At 39.9% G+C, this 18,492-nt stretch overlaps 2 protein-coding genes across 3 annotated transcripts in view; one reads left to right on the top strand and one right to left on the bottom strand.

Annotated features, from left to right (window-relative positions):
• The window catches only part of wdr27 (WD repeat domain 27), a 170,721-nt gene extending 166,905 nt beyond the window's left edge, over positions 1–3,816 (bottom strand). The window contains exons 1-2 of the mRNA XM_034185406.1: positions 3,632–3,816; positions 401–542 (exon numbers count right to left, since the gene is read on the bottom strand). Coding sequence (XP_034041297.1) covers positions 401–542; positions 3,632–3,766 — 277 coding nt within the window. The 5' untranslated portion in view covers positions 3,767–3,816. The remainder of the gene's footprint in view (positions 1–400; positions 543–3,631) is intronic.
• Positions 3,817–10,732: 6,916 nt separating this feature from the next.
• Positions 10,733–18,492, top strand: part of psme4a (proteasome activator subunit 4a) — a 102,585-nt gene continuing 94,825 nt past the window's right edge. The window contains exons 1-3 of one of the 2 annotated variants that reach the window (XM_034184291.1): positions 10,733–11,373; positions 16,122–16,262; positions 16,518–16,634. In XM_034184291.1, coding sequence (XP_034040182.1) covers positions 11,177–11,373; positions 16,122–16,262; positions 16,518–16,634 — 455 coding nt within the window. In that variant the 5' untranslated portion in view covers positions 10,733–11,176. The remainder of the gene's footprint in view (positions 11,374–16,121; positions 16,263–16,517; positions 16,635–18,492) is intronic. The other variant, XM_034184292.1, reaches the window with a different exon arrangement.

Raw genomic sequence — 18,492 nt, 5'->3', positions numbered from 1 at the left:
TCCTTTGTACCGTGCTCTGCTTATTTTATACTGGGTCCTTCAAACGCTGGTCGGTTCTCCGGGCTGCGTCCGACACATAACAAGTACAAATGAGTGATGTGCCAGACTGAGGTTTACACTCAGAAAAAAATATTCCAGCTGCTCCTTCAACATGGATCATACTTTATGTGTTTTCTATGTCTAAGCTGTGCTTTATTATATATATATATATGTGTGTGTGTTTATTTCAATAATCTCAAGGTTATAGTTAGTTTATCCTCAACATCATTTTGGGCATTTTTAAATAGTGACTGCAATAATTTTTCTGACTTCAAATATGAGTGACATTCAACATTATCTTCGAAGTATGCAATAGACAACAGACTAAAGCATTGCTCCTCCATCAGTGCTCCTCCCTTACCCTCCATGCTTCTCTTCTGGCACAGTTCGATGTCCCAGACAATTATGTAATCAGCAGAGGCAGAGCACAGAAGGACTGGACTACTTCCTTTTCCAAATGTCATGGCAGTAATATCGTTGTGGTGGCCGGTTAACAAGAGCGGCTGTGAACAGATATTTAAAGACGGAATCAAGTAAAATAAATAGAACATGCTCATGCCATCTGCACCTCCTGTATTAGTCATCTTCACCCAGGAGGTCCTGTTTTTGCCTGGGTTTTGGACTGAAAACAAGTATTTAGTTTTGAGGGATAATCTGTATCCAGATGTGGATTCAGGATTCCTCTTTAACTTTAACTTGCAGAACATGGTGTTTAAAACAATTTTTGTCATCAGCACAAAAACTATTGCATAAGTAAAATTGGAGGATGAGTGTCAAATTGCTAATTGTCCACAAATGCAATTATATTCAAATACAAGTAGTGATCCATAATGAATGAATAGGTAGGCAAGAAGTGACGTACTAACAACTTAAAATCAACAACTTACATCTGATATTTGAACCAATATATGGGGCAGGTTTTACTGTAATCAGTGCATGTCTCTTCTTATCTCCTGCACAAAGCAGAGCTCACAGCAAAATTGAATGTATCAAGGTTGGATTGGACACAGATTGTGTGCTGGATGAACAGTCACGGCCATGGCCACAGTCCCACATGCGAAGATCTATTTCAGTCAAGTTCAAGATTTTCATGGAAGCAGAAGAATACATATTTCACAGCTTTTGCTCACCAGTCATGATTCATGTTCAGCAATACGGTAAGAAACTAGACCCATTTTTAACCCAAATGACACTGAATAAAACTGGAGACTGTATTATCCAAGTAGCAATAATAATATTTGTAGCAATTGTTAATTTGTGACTTGTACCCCCTGGCAAAAACCTGCAAAAGCTGCAGCACAGCCAGAACTGTGCTGCCCGGGTCCTGACGAGGAGGCGCAAGTTTGACCACATCACCCCTGTCCTCAGATCCCTCCACTGGCTGCCCATCAAATACAGAATAGAGTACAAACTCTGCCTCCTGACTTATCAGTGCATGCACGGAACCGCCCCTGCCTACCTCAGTGAACTCCTCACCCCACACCCCACCTCAAGATCTCTCCGCTCCACCACCTCCTCACACTGCCTTCACCAACCCAGGACCAGACTCTCCACCATGGGAGACAGGGCCTTCCAGGCAGTGGCCCCTCAGCTCTGGAACTCCCTCCCAGAGACCCTGAGGGCCCCACAAAGTGTGGAGGCCTTTATAAAAGGCCGAAAGACATTGTTATTTCAAAAGGCCTTTTAGATATCTTATCGTTTGAAATGGTTTCTACAAAATCTGTTTTTGAAATCTGTTTTAATTCTGTTTTTAAATCCTTGCTGTAGCACTTTGAGATTTCTTTGAAATGTAAGGTGCAATACAAATAAAATGTATTATTATTATTACTTGTAACTGAGGTTTGGTCGGTGCCTCTGCTTTGTTTGTGCTCACACAGCACAGGGGCGTGGCAGAGCTGGCTCTGCACCACAGAAAAACTCCTTTTGAAAATAATATTAGTTAATAAACTTAATATAAAACATCCTTTTACACAGCAGCAAGTAAGCACTCACTCCACAGAAAACTTGACCCATCAGTTTTTATGTTTTCCTTGCTTGGTGTGGTCACAGCCCCAGCTGAATCATGCTGTAGAACACTTCTGCAATTCATGCTAGGGCCCACACCAGCAAGCCCGCCACAGACACAACCCACAGCGGTCACCCTGTCAAACAAACTGGACTTTGCAGGTGTGGTCCAGAATGCACATCATGTGAATTCATCCAAAATGAACAATCAATCAATCAATCAAGTTTTATTTCTATAGCACTTTACAACATTTTTCACTGAACCAAAGTGCTTTCCAATAGCACCAGCTAGAGATAAAATAAAAAGTATGAAAAACACAATAAAACACAATAAGAGCATCCAAAATAGAATAAAAATAGACAAAAAAAAAGTGTCAAAGCAATTATGTGCAAAAAGCTGCCCTGAACAAGTATGTTTTTAACTTAGCTTTAAACAGAGACAAGCTATTAATGGACCTCAGTTCAGGAGGTAATGCATTCCACAACTTAGGACCTGCTACTGCAAAAGAACGGTCACCCCATTGTTTGGACCTGGACCTGGGAACCTCAAGAAAGTTTTGGTCAGCAGACCGAAGTGCTCTGACAGGGTTGTGTGTTTTTAACAGGTCACATAAATGTGACCTGTTAAAAAACAATGCCATTGCTGACAGTTTTACTATGTAAGCAAAAGCTTTTATATGAAAAAAAAAAAAAGAAAATCTGCTGTTTGGGGCACTGCAGTGCCCTCTGTTGTGAAGTCATATCCTAACCGGGTGCACTTTTTTTTAACTTCGAACACACTGCCAACTAATTATGACAAACATCTATGAGATATGAAAAAAACTGTGTTGGGGCATGTCCGGGTGTGTTGCATAGCGTGTCATTCTCATGGGTTCACCTCTTTAAATAGAAAAGAGCTCCTGTACAGACCACCTCAGTGGACATGGTAATCAGAACATGTAGGAGTCCACAAACAAATTTCCTGGACATATGTCACACAAACCTAAAAGCCATTTCAGGCCTACATTTTACTTGTAGCAGACAGAGTAATACTTGCATACACCACCATAGCACTACAGCAGTTTTACGACATGTAATATGAAAGCCCAGTGAGATAAACTATATATTTAAAACTGATTTTGCACAATATGACCCCTTTAACCCTACAATAAGCAACAAGTCTTCCGAAGCAACTTGACTGGCCTGTCTGACTATTTTATGGTCATTGTGCATGTTAAAAGACACCAACCTGGTCCTGTGGTGATGCACAGAGGCAAAATTACAAAAACTGTGACACTGTCCAACACCTTTTGGACCTGAATGTAGAGTATGTGTGGTTTTGAAGTCAAATGAAATGAATGTGTTTCTTTTATTTCCAAAGGCTACATCTGGTGGTGGCCATTGCTGCTTTACTACTCCACATTTTGTGTAACATGAGTAATCATAGACAACACAAACAGTAGTTTACAGCATAATGTCTAACCCACATAAAACACACAAAAAAATCAGGTCTACTAAAATACAAATTCCACAGTCTAGACTCATAAAACATAAAAACTAGGGGTCATTACACAAGTATTCCACATCTAAAAACCTTTTGGTTACATACCTTCTGATTTGTGTCCACATGTTTGTAAATCAGCATTTTCTTGCCACACATTGGAATTCCACAGTAAGAGTTACAACAAGGGAGTTGTTGGTGTGAAAGGAGCCTGTCGGAAGTCAAACTCAACTTCTCAATCATCCTGATTTCTCAACAAACAGGTCTTCGGGGGTAATTTTTATCATTCCAAACAAAATAAAACAGTCTAAACAGCTTTATCTCTGGCCAAGAGGAAACGCGTCGGTCGAGAGAAGCGTCAGGTTGCTAAGCAACAGCACACGCAATTTAAAGACAACGCTTCATTCAAAAGTAAGATAAAATAGCTCTCCGTTGTGTGTTGTACGCTCCAAACACCATGCACGCTTGCAATTTTTAAATGGATGAACACTTATCAGTTTGTGTACGTTCTGAGCATGATGTTCGGCGGTGTCCGGGAAATCTAATCACAGTGGGCTATCACTTGCACATCAATATGGACTTCATGGTGTACCTCCGTGTTTAACCACAAGATGGCAGTCGCCATTCAACAGTCCTGTAATAAAAGTCGCATACAGTATGATGGTCATGACTCATCACTATTAAATTATGGGTTTTTTAGATAAATAAAATAAATAATACTTAACTCCATATTTAGTTATTCATAGTTGCTTGATTAATATCCTTAAGTTTAAAAATAAATCATCAATCATTTTATTTTACATTTTGAATTATTCCTGACTCATAAGACAAAAGTGCTGAGGAGTTAGTTGAGCAAAGGATATATTCAGCCATATTTGCCAGCAGTGTCAGTTAAAATAGTAACGAGCCTCAAATAAATGGTGTCAAGTTACAGTGCCCCCCAAAAGTATTGGAACACTTAGTATTTCACACATTTTAATTTGTTTTTGCCCTTTCAAACACAAAAAATGCAAAAAATAATTTCTAAAATGATCTTTCTTAAACTCAAACTGAAAGCAAATCTCTACAACTTGATGTAAATGTCAGGGATTTGGCCGGGTCAGGGCACTGAGGCCTAGTTTTTCCCCTTTTTGTGGTTTTCCGTCTGCTTCAGCTTTGATTTAGCAGTAATTATTTTCATCATGAGTTATTCTGTTATGTTTGTCTTATCACTTTGTTACTTTTCATACTTTAGCCATTATCCATTTCTGTTCTAGTTCTGTTCAGCCGGTTTGTGTTTTCATTGTTTATCATTTAGCTTTCATCTGTATATGTTGGCTGTTGTTTTCTGTTGTGCTTTTATAACAGGTTTTGATTTCTGTTTATTAGTCTGTTCCTGTTTAATTTTGCTTTTGTATTGATTTCCTCATCAGTTCTAGTTGCTTTTGTACTCATGCTCATGTTTGATTTTGGTTCCTGTTGTTGTTGCATTATATTCTGACCATGATTTCCAATTTAGCTCTGTTCTGTTTTTGACATTTGTTTCCACTCCGCACCTCCCATCATGTCTTCGTTCCTTCGTTCCTGACATTATGTTTTTCCCCTCACTTTGATGCAGTCTGTTTTGTTTCCATTCGCTCACGCTCTTGCACCTGCTCCCGTGTCTTTGTCGATTACATCACGCCACTTTGCTCATGCCCTTCATCACACTCTTGCCCCTGTCTTACTCTTTAGCCAGAAGTCACACCCCCTTCTAGATTGTTCCTCACGTGCACCTTAACTCCTGCCTTATTTAAACACCTCCCAGCCGCCACTTCCCTGCCAGTTTGTTGTGTGTACACATCTTAGCGCTTGTTTTCAGTTCTGTTTTGCCTTGCTGTGTTTTTGAATTCTGCTCAGTTTTTTTTTTTGACAATGCCTTCCGCCTCATCCCTGATATCAGTGTTTGCTTGTGCTTCCGAACCCTGCCTGAATATGACTGCGTTTTTGCCTGACCCTGTTTGTACCTCCGCTCCGCTGATTGATCACCTGTGTACCGAACCTCACCCTGAAATAAAGATGACTACTTCTTTTACACATAAACCTGATCTGGGAGTCTGCATTGTGGGTCCAGCTGCTTCAGGTGCCTGGCACCCACCCGTCATGACAGTAAATTAATTAAAAACATAAAAGCCAAGATGATGTGTTGCATAAATAATGGAACGCTTTGGTATAATACAACCCCAATTCCAATGAAGTTGGGACGTTGTGTAAAATGTAAATAAAAACAGAATACAATGATTTGCAAATCTCTCCAACTTATATTCAATTGAATACACCAGAAAGACAAGATATTTAATGTTCAAACTGATAAACTTTATTGTTTTGTGCAAATATTTTCTCATTTTGAAATGGATGCCTGCAACACATTTAAAAAAAGTTGGGACAGGGCAACAAAACACTGGGAAAGTTGATGAATGCTCAAAGAACACCTGTTTGGAAACAGGTGAGTGTCATGATTGGGTATAAAAGAAGCATCCCCAAAAGGCTCAGCCATTCACAAGCAAAGATGGGGTGAGGATCACCACTTTGTGAATAAATGTGTGAAAAAATAGACCAACAGTTTAAGAACAATGTTTCTTAAGTTCAATTGCAAGGAATTTAGGGATTCCATCATCTACAGTCCATAATATAATCAGAAGATTCAGAGAATCTGGAGAACTTTCACACATAAGCGGCAAGGCCGAAAACCAACATTGAATGCCTGTCAGCTTCGATGCCTCAGGCTGCACTGCATTAAAAACCAACATCATTGCGTAAAGGATCTTACCACGTGGGCTCAGGAACACTTCAGAAAACCACTGTCAGTTAACACAGTTCATCGCTACATCTACAAGGGCAAGTTAAAACTCGATCATGCAAAGCGAAAGCCATACATCAACAACATCCAGAAACACAGCTGTCTTCTCTGGGCCCGAGCTCATTTGAAATAGACAGATGCAAAGTGGAAAAGTGTGCTGTGGTCTGATGAGTCCACATCTCAAATTATTTTTTAAATCATGGATGTCGTGTCCTCCGAACAAAAGAGAAAAATGACCATCCAGATTGTTACCAGCACAAAGTTCAAAAGCCAGCATCTGTGGTGGTATGGGGGTGTGTTAGTGCACATGGCATGGGCAACTTACACATCTGTGATGGCACCAACAATACTGAAAGGTACATCCAGGTTTTGGAGCAACACTTGCTGCCATCCAAGCAGCATCTTTTTCAGGGACCTCCCTGCTTATTTCAGCAAGACAATGCCAAGCCACATTCTGCACGTGTTACAACAGCGTGGCTTCATAGTAAAAGAGTGCGGGTACTAGACTGGCCTGCCTGCAGACCTGTCACCCATTGAAAATGTGTGGCCCATTATAAAGCACAAAATACAACAATGGAGACCCCAGACTGTTGAACATCTGAAGTCGTACATCAAGAAAGAATGGGAAAGAATTCCACCTACAAAGCTTCAACAATTAGTGTCCTCAGTTCCCAAATGCTTATTGACTGTTGTTAGAAGGAAAGGTGATGTAACACAGTGGTAAACATACCACTGTCCCAGCTTTTTTGAAACATGTTGCAGGCATCCATTTCAAAATGAGCAAATATTTGCACAAAAACAAAAAAGTTTATCAGTTTGAACATTAAATATCTTGTCTTTGTGGTGTATTTAATTGAATATAGGTTGAAGAGGATTTGCAAATCATTGTATTCTGTTTTTATTTACATTTTACACAACGTCCCACCTTCATTGGAATTGTACTTGTCAGGGTTTGAGTTTTGCCATTTTGTTTTCTGATTCACTGGTTTTCTGTATGGTTTTCTCTTGCTGGGTTTTTCTACTTGGTGTGTCTGTCTCTAGGTTCTTGGTAGTGGGTGTTTCACTCTCTCTGGCCGCGCCCTTGTTCTGGTGCTTTCCACCTGTTCCTGATTTGTAGCTCCTCACCTGGGGTTATATAAACTCACTGGGTGCTTTAGTCCCTCGCCAGATTGATGTATTGCACACTGTGCCTCTTTCCAGTGCTGTTCCTTACATTCCATAGTCCTGCCTGCCTCATAGTGTTCTTGACCTGTTTGATCGACCACACCTCAGCCTGATGATTTCTGTACTGCTGCACTTTTTGGACTGCCTCCTCGTGTACCGACCTATCCTCACAAGTAAAGCCTTTTTACAACCAGAGCTGTTTGTTCAAGTTGTGCATTTGTGTCCAATCGTTTCTGACCAACCAGTCTGATAATACTCCTAGTGGTGGGATTGTATCTAACATTAATTAGGATGGGTGAAATGCCTAGACTGCATGTTAAATGTGGAGGGTGCATTTCATTGTATGCATCATGACAAATGCCTTTCTTCTTCAATTTCTGACATTTTATATCTTTTACATGTTTGGATTTTTTTTTTTATTATTTTAAAATAAACACTTTTTATGACACAACACAAGGTTGAAATTTATTGGTGGAATATATGGTTAGGATTTCCTGTTAAATTAGCCAAATCAACTAATAAGATTGTTGGAGATATGAATGCTGATATTTCAGATGATAGTTCAGTGTTTGCTAACCACCTGAAACATCTATGTAGAAATAATAATTTGATTCTGTCCAGCAGGGAGCTGTTGCCTCCTGATAGTTATACATATATTAGTGAGGCCTAGCACACCACATCCTGGTTGGATCATTGTCTCTCAACAGCTGATGCGCATTCATCTTTAGTGCATATGGAAATTTTATATAACACATCAAATTCAGACCATATTCCTGTTAAAATGGTTATTAGATTTGATAAAATACATGACACTTTTGAATGTGTAAACAAAAACAAATCTAATCCAGATCGAGTGGACTGGTCCTCTGTAGTAGAGGAAGATAGTGATTCCTATTTTACTTTTAGTGATCTATTGATGAGTAACATACAACTTCCCAAAGAGGCAATCCTCTGCACAAACAGTAGTTGTTCTAACACAGATCATAAAGCTGATATCTCCGCAATGTACAATGATATTATTACAGCTTTACTTAAAGCTGGTGAGCCTCTTCTGAAGATTAAAAATAAGAGGAGAGGTAGACCTGGCTGGAACGCATATGTGGCTGAACTCCATGCAGAAGCATGTGAAGCTACTAAATTATGGGCAATGGCTGGTAAACATAGACATGGACCTATTCTTGAACACAAGAAGCTTACAAATACAAAATATAAGTACGCTATATGGTACATTAGTAAAAATGAACAATGTCTGAGGGCTGATGCCATGGCCAATGATTTTTTAGGTAAAATCAACAAAGCCTTTTGGAAAGAGGTACACTTTATTAATAACTACAAACCATCTTTGCACAGTCGATGGCATCTGGGGTGTAAATGCAATTACTGCACTTTGGCAACTACACTACGAGAGACTATTTTATTGTGTCCCGTCTGAGTGTTACCAAGTAAACTCTGCTGAAGGTGTAAGTACAACAAAGACAAATGAGGTGATTCAAGCTATTAGAAACTTATCAGTTAATAAGTCTTCTGGCTTAGATTCCATCTCTGCTGAGCATCTTAAATTTGCTAATTAAGGCTGGCTCCTCTTCTTGCCCTGTGCTTTACTGCCTTCATGATCCATAGCTATCTTCCTGACTCCATGATGACAGTGTTGCTGGTTCCTGTTATCAAGGATAAAGCAGGGAAATTATGCAGCTTTGACAATTACAGAACTATTGCTCTTGCTAATGTACTGTCTAAAGTACTTGAGCAAATTCTTCTGGAGAGCGTTAATACTTTGATTATCTCTTCAGAATATCAATCTGGATTTAAAGCCATGGATAGTACTGATTTGTGTACATATGTTCTAAAAGAATTACTGAGTGATTATAAAGGGAAAAACTCATCAATATTCTTGTGTTTCATGGATGCTTCTAAGGCATTTGATCGTGTGAACCATGGAAAATTGTTCAGAAAATTGAGTGATGTTGGCGTTCCCAAATCCATAATGAGGCTACTTGTGTATTGCAAGGTTGGGTAGGATTACTTTGAAAAAATACATGTGGATTACATGTATGTATGTACATACATTTGGATTACTTGTAATCTGATTACATTTCAAAATAATCCTAGACGGCTCGCACTAAAGACCATTCCTCTACCAGGTCAGCCAAAGGGAGTGGGAACGTCTTTTCAATGAGGACCCGGGACCTTCATCCTGCTACATATCTCCCCACCATTTTTGACTTCGTCCCGAAGACACAGGTTATTCTGTTATTCTGTGACTACCCACATCCTGTTCCTGATGCCAGATTGTGACCGTAGGACCTTTGTGGCCGGGACGGCGGTGGGATCGAACCCCGGACTGCTCACACTAAAGACCATTCCTCTACCAGGTCAGCCAAAGGGGAATTCCCCGTTAGCCAAGCTAGCGGGAACGTCTTTTCAATCAGGACCTGGGACCTTCATCCCGCCACATATCTATCTATCTATAAATGAAGTTTTAAGAGTGGCCGTAATAAATATTTAAGAAACTTAAAGTTTATGAGCAACTTCACCTTTTATTGCTCAAGCACATTGTAAACATTGACACAAGGGCGGGCGTTTGATGTGGAAGAGTTCAGAAAGATATGATTGGAATGTTTTGATTGCCATTTACAGTTGGCGATGAAAGACTTGGGTGTTAACTTTGTGTTAAAGTCAGAACAAGAAGCTGCACTGAAAGAGATCTTTCTGGGAAGAGACACATTCTGTGTGTTGACGCGCCAGTGAGAGCAGCACGCTGAGCAGGGTGACAAAAGTAGTCCGGCGAGCTCATTCTGCGGGCGAGCTATAACACAATGTCAAAATAGCAGAGATGTCGGTCCAATGAGGGCGGCACGTTGCGCAGGATGGGACAGAGGGGGGCGTTGAGCCTGGTGAGCAGGAAGAACTAGACATGAAGGCATCTGATTGTTTTTTTGAGAGTGGACCGTGGGGCTTATATTCGTCGGAGTTCTATCGATCTTACAGCTGCTACAGATGTCTGATTTTTTTCATTCCTTTTTATGAATACATAATGTATTGCCTACTGTTAGGATAGACGGCCCATTTCACCCAATATAACAAAGTGTTTCTGAACAGTTACCTACCCTAGCTTTAAAGGGTTTTAGCTCATCCTGTTTGCGTGGATGAGAATGTTGGGAAATGTAGTTTTGCACTGAAGAAGCGGATGTGACGTAACGATGTGCTGTGTTTGGCTGGGTGTCGCTTGCCTTCTCTGTGCTTTGCTGTAGTTGGATGAATCAGTCTATCGACGTTATCAGCAGTCTGTTATATCGAGCTAAGTTTAGCTAAAGCGTTCATCTGGTTCAGAGAGTTGAAGGTTTACGGCCACCAAAAGTGAAGAATTGGCTTGCTGTCGCGTTTTATGGAGGAAGTTGAGTCTTTTCGTTAGCTGTTATCTTTTTTATTTTTTAAATGCATTTGTATTCTTTAGTATACCATTGACGTTTGTACTTTCGCATTAATGAAGGTATTTCAAGGTAGCTAGCGTGTATTAACTAGTGAATTTTACAACTTTAGTAACTGAGCGGACCGTCTACGCTAGCTTGGAGACCGCTACGCTTAGCTTAATAACGCGCCTGTGACCCCGACGTTAAAACCGTGTAACACTCGTTAGCATTGTGAAGCTAGCCCACTTTTTAGTTTGTAATATGAAAAGGGCAGAGTGTGACACATTAGGGTTTGTTCCTCAAAAAGACATAGTCTACAACAAACTCTTGCCCTACGCGGATCGGTTAGATGAAGAATCCAATGACATTCTGTGTAAAATAAAGAATAACCTGGGCCGAGCTGTGCAGCTCAGAGAGCTATGGCCCGGTGTGCTGTTTTGGACAAGGAAACTTTCCATGTAAGTAACTTAATGTTTGTTCTTGTATCGACTGTATACTGAACAATGTTAGTTGGTCTGCTTAGAGATTATCCTCCATGCTATTACCGCGTAATGAGTTCAAAACTACAAACTGCCAAATGGATCTATATAGAGACTGTGATAAACAGGATAGTCTACATAGTGCCAAGTCATGGCCATCCGTCCATGCTAGTTATTCGCCCTATTGACGTATCCCATAATCCCTTGCACGCCAGAGAGTCGCTGCAGTCAAAACAACATAGAAAATCCACATGATGACAATTGTAAATGTATATTATACTACAAAATGTAATTTTTTTATGCTTTTCATCACGTTAATAGGAGACTGCATGCATGATATCCTGAAAACTTGCTAAAACAATTATAACAAATAATCCGTGTCTGCTATGTTTAATCTGCATGGAATTTAATAAACGGAAACCGAATTTCAGACATATTATATATATTAGTCTGGAACAAAGAGGACAAACAGTGTTGTAAAGAACAATAATCAAGACGTTAAAGAGCAAACTTCACTTTCCCCCAGAACGACATGATCAGGAAGCGAGCGTAGCTCACAGCAGTTCCCATTGAAAATAACGGAGAGACAGCCTGTGATTCTCGCATGTTTACGTAAAACAAATGCAATAACAACATCTATAAACACAGAGAATATATTCATGAGAGTTTTAGGCACAATATAAAAATAGTTTTATGTTGCGATGTTAATGCTGTTCTCCGTGTGCAGCGGTTAAAGTGCAGCCCGATCATAGCGTCTCAATGCGGTTAAAGTGCAGCCCGATCATAGCGTCTCAATGCGGTTCTCAGTGTTACTGAGATCTCGCAGCACGGTGACCTCTCCGAGGTTTTGTGGGATTTGAAACGTCAATAGGGCGAATGGAGCAGACAGTTGAAAAGTGTATGTGTATTTATAAAACATTTTCACTTTATGGAATGAGAGTTGAATCTCGAAATTCCCCTCATTTACAGTGAGTTTCCCCCCACATATAATATCTTTGTCATGCCAGCTTGTCAACAATTGCTACCCTCCAGGGGCTCAAATAAATAAATTTGACAGCGTTTCATAAGAACTTGCTGAGATGATGGTACAGATTTGTATTTCATTTATTTAATTAACTAATACTCATGTTGGTTTTTGGGTAAGATACTTCATCTGCATTTTTGTTCAGTCTGTCCAGCTATAAATCAGTAACAGCCTGAGCTGGGGAAGTAATCTGTGTTTGACTCGCATCCGGAATTGGAATAGAAATCGGATGCCAGTCCAACATGAGTTTGGCACACCGAACCTTTGGCAGTTTTGTCCCATTCCTCTTTGCGGTACCTCTCAAGCTCCATCAGGTTGCATGGGGAGCGTTGGTGCACAACTATTGTCAGATCTTTCCAGAGATGTTCAATCTGATTCATGTCTGGGCTCTTGCTGGGCCACTCAAGGACATTTACAGAGTTGTCCTGAAGCCACTCCTTTGGTATCTTGGCTAGGGTTGGGTATCGGGAACCGGTTCTTTTTTAGAAACATTAAGAAATGATTCGATTCACCGACATCAATAGCGTTTTTGCTTAATGATTCCCTTATCGGGCCTTCAGAGCGGCCGTTGTTTTTGAGGGTGTTTGTTGGGAAAATGATCATTTCTCTACATTGATTGGTGACCCTGCAGCAGGTCTGTAATCAACCATTTCTGCAGTGTGGCTCTGCTTTGAAGCTTGAAGCAATGAAGCACTGCTTCGACCCGCTGGTTCGTTGCTTCGTTGCTTTTCAGAAGTGGCAAATGTGCTTCTTACTCCCTCTCAAAGCCATTAAAATATGTCAATCGTGAGTCACTTTTGTGCGAAATAAAGTCACTAACTGGGTGGGACTCCTGTCTTATTGCTAGAAAGAAATGAGAATCGTCCTCCATTCCGTTCTCACAGCTCCAAACGCTGCGACGTTCTCTGCTGAGTCAAGTTAGAGTCCGGTCGGAATTAATAACGTCAATACGAATCGCCGTTTAAATTATGCAGTCCTACATGGCAAATACGCTGAGGAACACAAATGGGGCTGAGAAATGGATGCAAAAAATAAAACATGTTTAAGAGCCAATTTTTTTTAAGGATCAGGCCGGCATTAACTCAAGCCGACTTGGATTTCAACGAAACATGGCTCAGAGATGGAACCTACCAAGAAACGAACTTTCCCAAAGTTTTTTTGAACAAAAAACAAACGTTGACCTTACCAACCAATTTTGCAAAATCACCGGACTTTGAGCGCCCCCTATATTCTTCGCCACCGATCCCCTAACCAAATATGTATATAAAATATGTGTATGAAAGAGTTTGCCTCCCTATATCATTTAATAGTTAAACTAGCTTGGGGACTTAATGGTGCTGCATGTTACATTAGAGGTGGGCGATACTGGGAATATTGGTATTGATCCTATACCAAGTAAATATAGGCCCAGTATCTGCGATACCCATACTTTTTCATATTTAAGCTTCATGATCCAAAAGATCTAGGATAAAAGTACGCCAAACATTGTACGTGACAACAAAATACTTTATTATCACAATCAACATTTTTGTTTAAAAAATATCACTCAACACAACTTAAAACAAAATCTGAGGTAGAGGTCTGACAAACCACAATACAAGGGTGCGCTGCTCTGTGTTGTGTGACACAGCGCAGCACTGCTCTTACAGATAGAGAGTAGACTTTGATGAATCTGCGTGTGCAGCAGTCGGTGCGTGTGGGAGAGAAAAAAGCTTGAGTATCGATCTTTTTACATGAGGATCGTTCAATATCAATACCAGTGTTGGTATCGATATTAGGATCCATCCGCCCACTTCTATGTTACACCACTTGAAAGATGGTAATTTAATGAAATATCAGTTTTTGCTTATTTTTGCCTTGAACTTTGATGACCCCTGGCAAGGTCAGCGTTTGGTTTTCAGTCGAGAAATTTTGGGAAAGTTCATTTCTTGGTAGGTTCCATCTCTGAGCCAAGTTTCGTTGAAGTCGGAGTCGGCTTGACTCACACCCTAATGTAAACCTGCCTGAACTTTAAAAATATTGGCTCTTAATTTAATTTAAAAATTAAACATGTTAAATTTTTTCACAGACTTTCAGCGTACAGCACTGCATCCAGTGGTTTTGAGGGGGAAAAAAAGAAGAATTTACTCAATTTTGGAATAAGGCTGTCACATAAAAAGTGTGGAAAAAATGAAGCGCTGTGAATACTTTCCGTATGTGCTGTAAATTAGCAATAGTCCAGAAATACTTTTAAATGTGAAGACTTGTAGCTTAATTGTAATTTATCATCACTGAAAATTGTACATTCTGTTTTTGACTGTGGGACAAGCCACTTTAGACATTTTAATATGTCACATTGAGCTTTGTGAAGGTGGTGGACATTTAAAAAAAATTTTTTTTCTGACATTTCTTGGAGTAAATAGACATTTTTAGGATGTAGATTAATAGACTGGGTATTTTTACATGATTGATTAAATGATTTATCAATTAAACAACAGTTTTCTGTTGAAAAACTTGCTAAATGATTCCTTATAGGATACCATAGTCTCGTTTGGGGCGGGCGCTAAAGGGGTTAAAATATGCCGCATATGACATAATTTCTCTACTTCCGGGGTACCAACCACAGGATTTTCAATAGGGTTTTGGGCAAATTACATGCAAACAAAGTGAAAATGCAAAGAAAAAGTGACGATGCAGTGGGAAAGTGGATGTGTTGCGGTTTGTTTATGTTCCGGAACTCAATCATCGAGGTGGTTTTGCAGGCGAGGCAACAGAGCTACTCTGGTAAGCTGTGTAGGCTAACACTTACCGACACAACGTCTCCCACTTGCTTCGTCTTTTCTTCTCCACTGAAAACTGGAAAAAAAAAAACTTTTCGCAATTGCTTTGGTGATTGCAGCGGAAAATAAAACAGTAGACCATTTTTCCTTGTGTTATGCTGTGTATATATTAAATGGAGGTCCCCGTAAGTGGTCAAATCCTGTGATATCACGGAGGGTTCAAACGAGACTGTGGTATCCTATTGGTTGCAGCTGTACACTGGACAGATTATCGATAAGACACTGTTACAGAGAGTACTGTTTAGTTTTGTTAGACTTGGTTGCTGGGCTGTCTGTAATCTGCTTCTGTCCTCATCCTGACACATTAGTCTGAGTCAGTGCTGGCTCAGTGTTTTAATTTTTTTTGGGGGGGGGGGGGGGGGGATTGACCCAGATTCTGCTCACTGCCATTTTGGATAGCAGATACCCAATAATTTACAGTAGTCACTTCTTAAAGGTCTTAATAGATCTTTTTTTCTTAAATGAGATTTTTTTTTGTGTGTATTTGTGTGTGTGCGCGAGTGTGTTGTATTTGAGGGTATAAGATGGGTGGCGCAGGCCCCTCCTGCTGTAGCTTTCACCCACTTTGCCTCAATTCGGATGGCAGACTGCTTCAAGTTTAGTGCACATAAACAATGTCAAATGTGTATGTGTTGTCCCTAGTTCTGATGTGTGCCGTTATTACGTTCAACTAGTAATAATTGTGGATTAATTGCTGTATTTTGCCTGAGGTAACTGGAGTGTAAACCTAATTTCGTTGTTGTTGCACTCGTGTAATGACAATGACAATAAATCTCATCTCATCTCTATAACCAGTCTCATGTTTGTATTGTTAAAGATGGAATGCATAATGCACTCTTAAATTGATTAATGATGCCTAAATGTGTACTTCCTACTGTAAATAGGTACATGAGATTATATGGACGAAAATTCAGCAAAGAAGACCATGTGCTCTTCATCAAGTTGCTCTATGAGCTAGTGACGATCCCCAGACTGGAGATGAGTATGATGCAGGGCCTGGCTCGTCTGCTTATTAACCTCCTCAAGTAAGAACGGGTCTCATCATTGATGTGCAGTACATTTTCTGAGTAAATGCCCAAATGTATTAATAGAATAACGAATAATGGAAAGTTTTGGTTGGTAAATGAATGTCTTAGAATGGATAAAAAGAACATCATCCAATTGAGTGGATTGTTTAAGCTTTAGCCCCATGGAGTCGATTTTGCCTCAGGTTATAGAGAGATGTGATGTGTTTTTTTTTTTAAACCCTCATTTATTGGAATTTCTTATTCATCACATAGGAAACGGGAACTGGTATCAAGGGAGGACCTGGAGTTGCCTTGGAGACCACTATATGAACTGTATGATAGGGTTCTTTTCTCCAAGACGGAGCACCTGGGCCTCAATTGGTTTCCCAAGTAGGTCTTGTTTTTGATTTGTTGTTTCTTCCTCTTCTTCCTGTTGATGTATTTATTTATTTAGAGTTTTCAGCCATGCCTTTACATTGTTTTTAGAGTTTATTATCGAATATATTCAATAATTTGCATTTGTGGGCTTTTGCTGGGCACTCTGGTTCTGTTTCCTCTCACTGTCAACACATGGCCATTCCATTCATTTTCTCACATGCGTTGGTGGCACGATATGCAGTACAGTGACTAAAAACATTTGTCCCCATTGGGATATTGTAACCACGACTGGAAGCAGCACTCATCAGTCCGATTTCGTTAGGGCTTTAAATAAATGTTCTGGTATCAGTGCATCTATGTTTAATTTTAATGACAATGAAATTATTTATGGATTGTTCAGATTTCTTTTAGATTAGCACAAAAATGTTGTAGCTACTTTTACTTGGGTTAACTGTCGCATTCAGATGATAAATCCTTTGTGTCAGTTCTCAAATCACTTTTTGAACCCAGTGTTCAGAAAATCCAGATTCTGCATATTTTACTTTACATTAATGGTGTAAAACACTAATGGGCATTTCACACTGAACACATCGGAAGCGTCAAATGCGTCAAAAATCGGTCTGAAAAGCATTATTTTCAATGAGACGCATTGCTTTTTAGATGCGTCAGAAACGTCGCGTCAAAAGCCGAGCTAAACCGATGCTTCTGATGGGAGCGTGCATTGCTGCTTGTCGGCAGGCTGACGCGGTCAAAGTTCAATGCAGTCCAACTTTCGACGCTCTGAGCTGTGACGTACCTTCGCGCGAGAGCTTGTACCTGTGCAAATGTCTTTTGACTTTGATTCGTGGACGTTTTTAATGATCCTTTCATTTATTGTTAAAATATAAAATGAAATAGCTTTTTAAAAAATAATAAAATAGTTGCTGTTGAAAGAGCCTTTTATTTAGAAGCAGGTGATGTTATGCTGGATTCTTGGGACCAGATGAAGTTCTCTTCTGCAGCTTTGAACTCTGATAGTGCTGCTGAAGACACTTTTGTCATATTTTGAAGAGCAGAGATGTTTTCTTTCGACTGGACTTCATGGTGTTCAGCTCATCAATGGAAGTTTGGTTGTCTGCACAGCAAATGTTCCTGATTGGGACAAATAAAAGTATTTCTTTAAATATAAAGAAACACTAAACAGTTTATATACGAGGTCTATTAGAAAAGTATCCTACCTTTTTATTTTTTTTAAAAACTATATGGATTTGATTCATATGTTTTTACGTCAACCAAGCTTGAACCTTCGTGTGCATGCGTGAGTTTTTCCACACCTGTCGGTGACGTCATTCGCCTGTGAGCACGCCTTGTGGGAGGAGTGGTCCAGCCCCCTCGTCGGATTTTCATTGTCTGAGAAGTTGCTGAGAGACTGGCGCTGTGCTTCATCAAAATTTTTTCCAAAACTGTGAGGCACATCCGAGTGGACACCATTCGACAAATTAAGCTAGTTTTCGGTGAAAATTTTAACGGCTGATGAGAGATTTTGGATTGTTTCTATCGCTGTAAGGACTTCCCACGGAGCGGGATGTCACGCAGCGCTCCGAGGCACTCCTCCCACAAGGCATGCTTACAGGCGAATGACGTCACCGACAGGCGTGAAAAAACTCTCGCATGCCCATGAAGGTTCAAGCTTGGCTGATGTAATCGCACGTGATTCAAATCCATACGATTAAAAAAAAAAAATAAATAAAATAAGGTCGGATACTTTTCTAATAGACCTCGTAAAAGAAGAAAAAAAAATGAAGAAAAAAAAAACGCCAAAAAGTTATTTAAAGTTAAGCTTTTGTGGTTTCTGAAAGAAGCTGTGGCTTTATTTGGTAAAAATAAAAGA

This window comes from Thalassophryne amazonica, chromosome 13, assembly GCF_902500255.1.
Source record: "Thalassophryne amazonica chromosome 13, fThaAma1.1, whole genome shotgun sequence".
In the NCBI taxonomy this organism is placed as follows: domain Eukaryota; kingdom Metazoa; phylum Chordata; class Actinopteri; order Batrachoidiformes; family Batrachoididae; genus Thalassophryne; species Thalassophryne amazonica.
The sequence above is the reverse complement of the archived record's forward strand: the minus strand, read 5'-3'. Positions and strand labels throughout refer to the sequence as shown.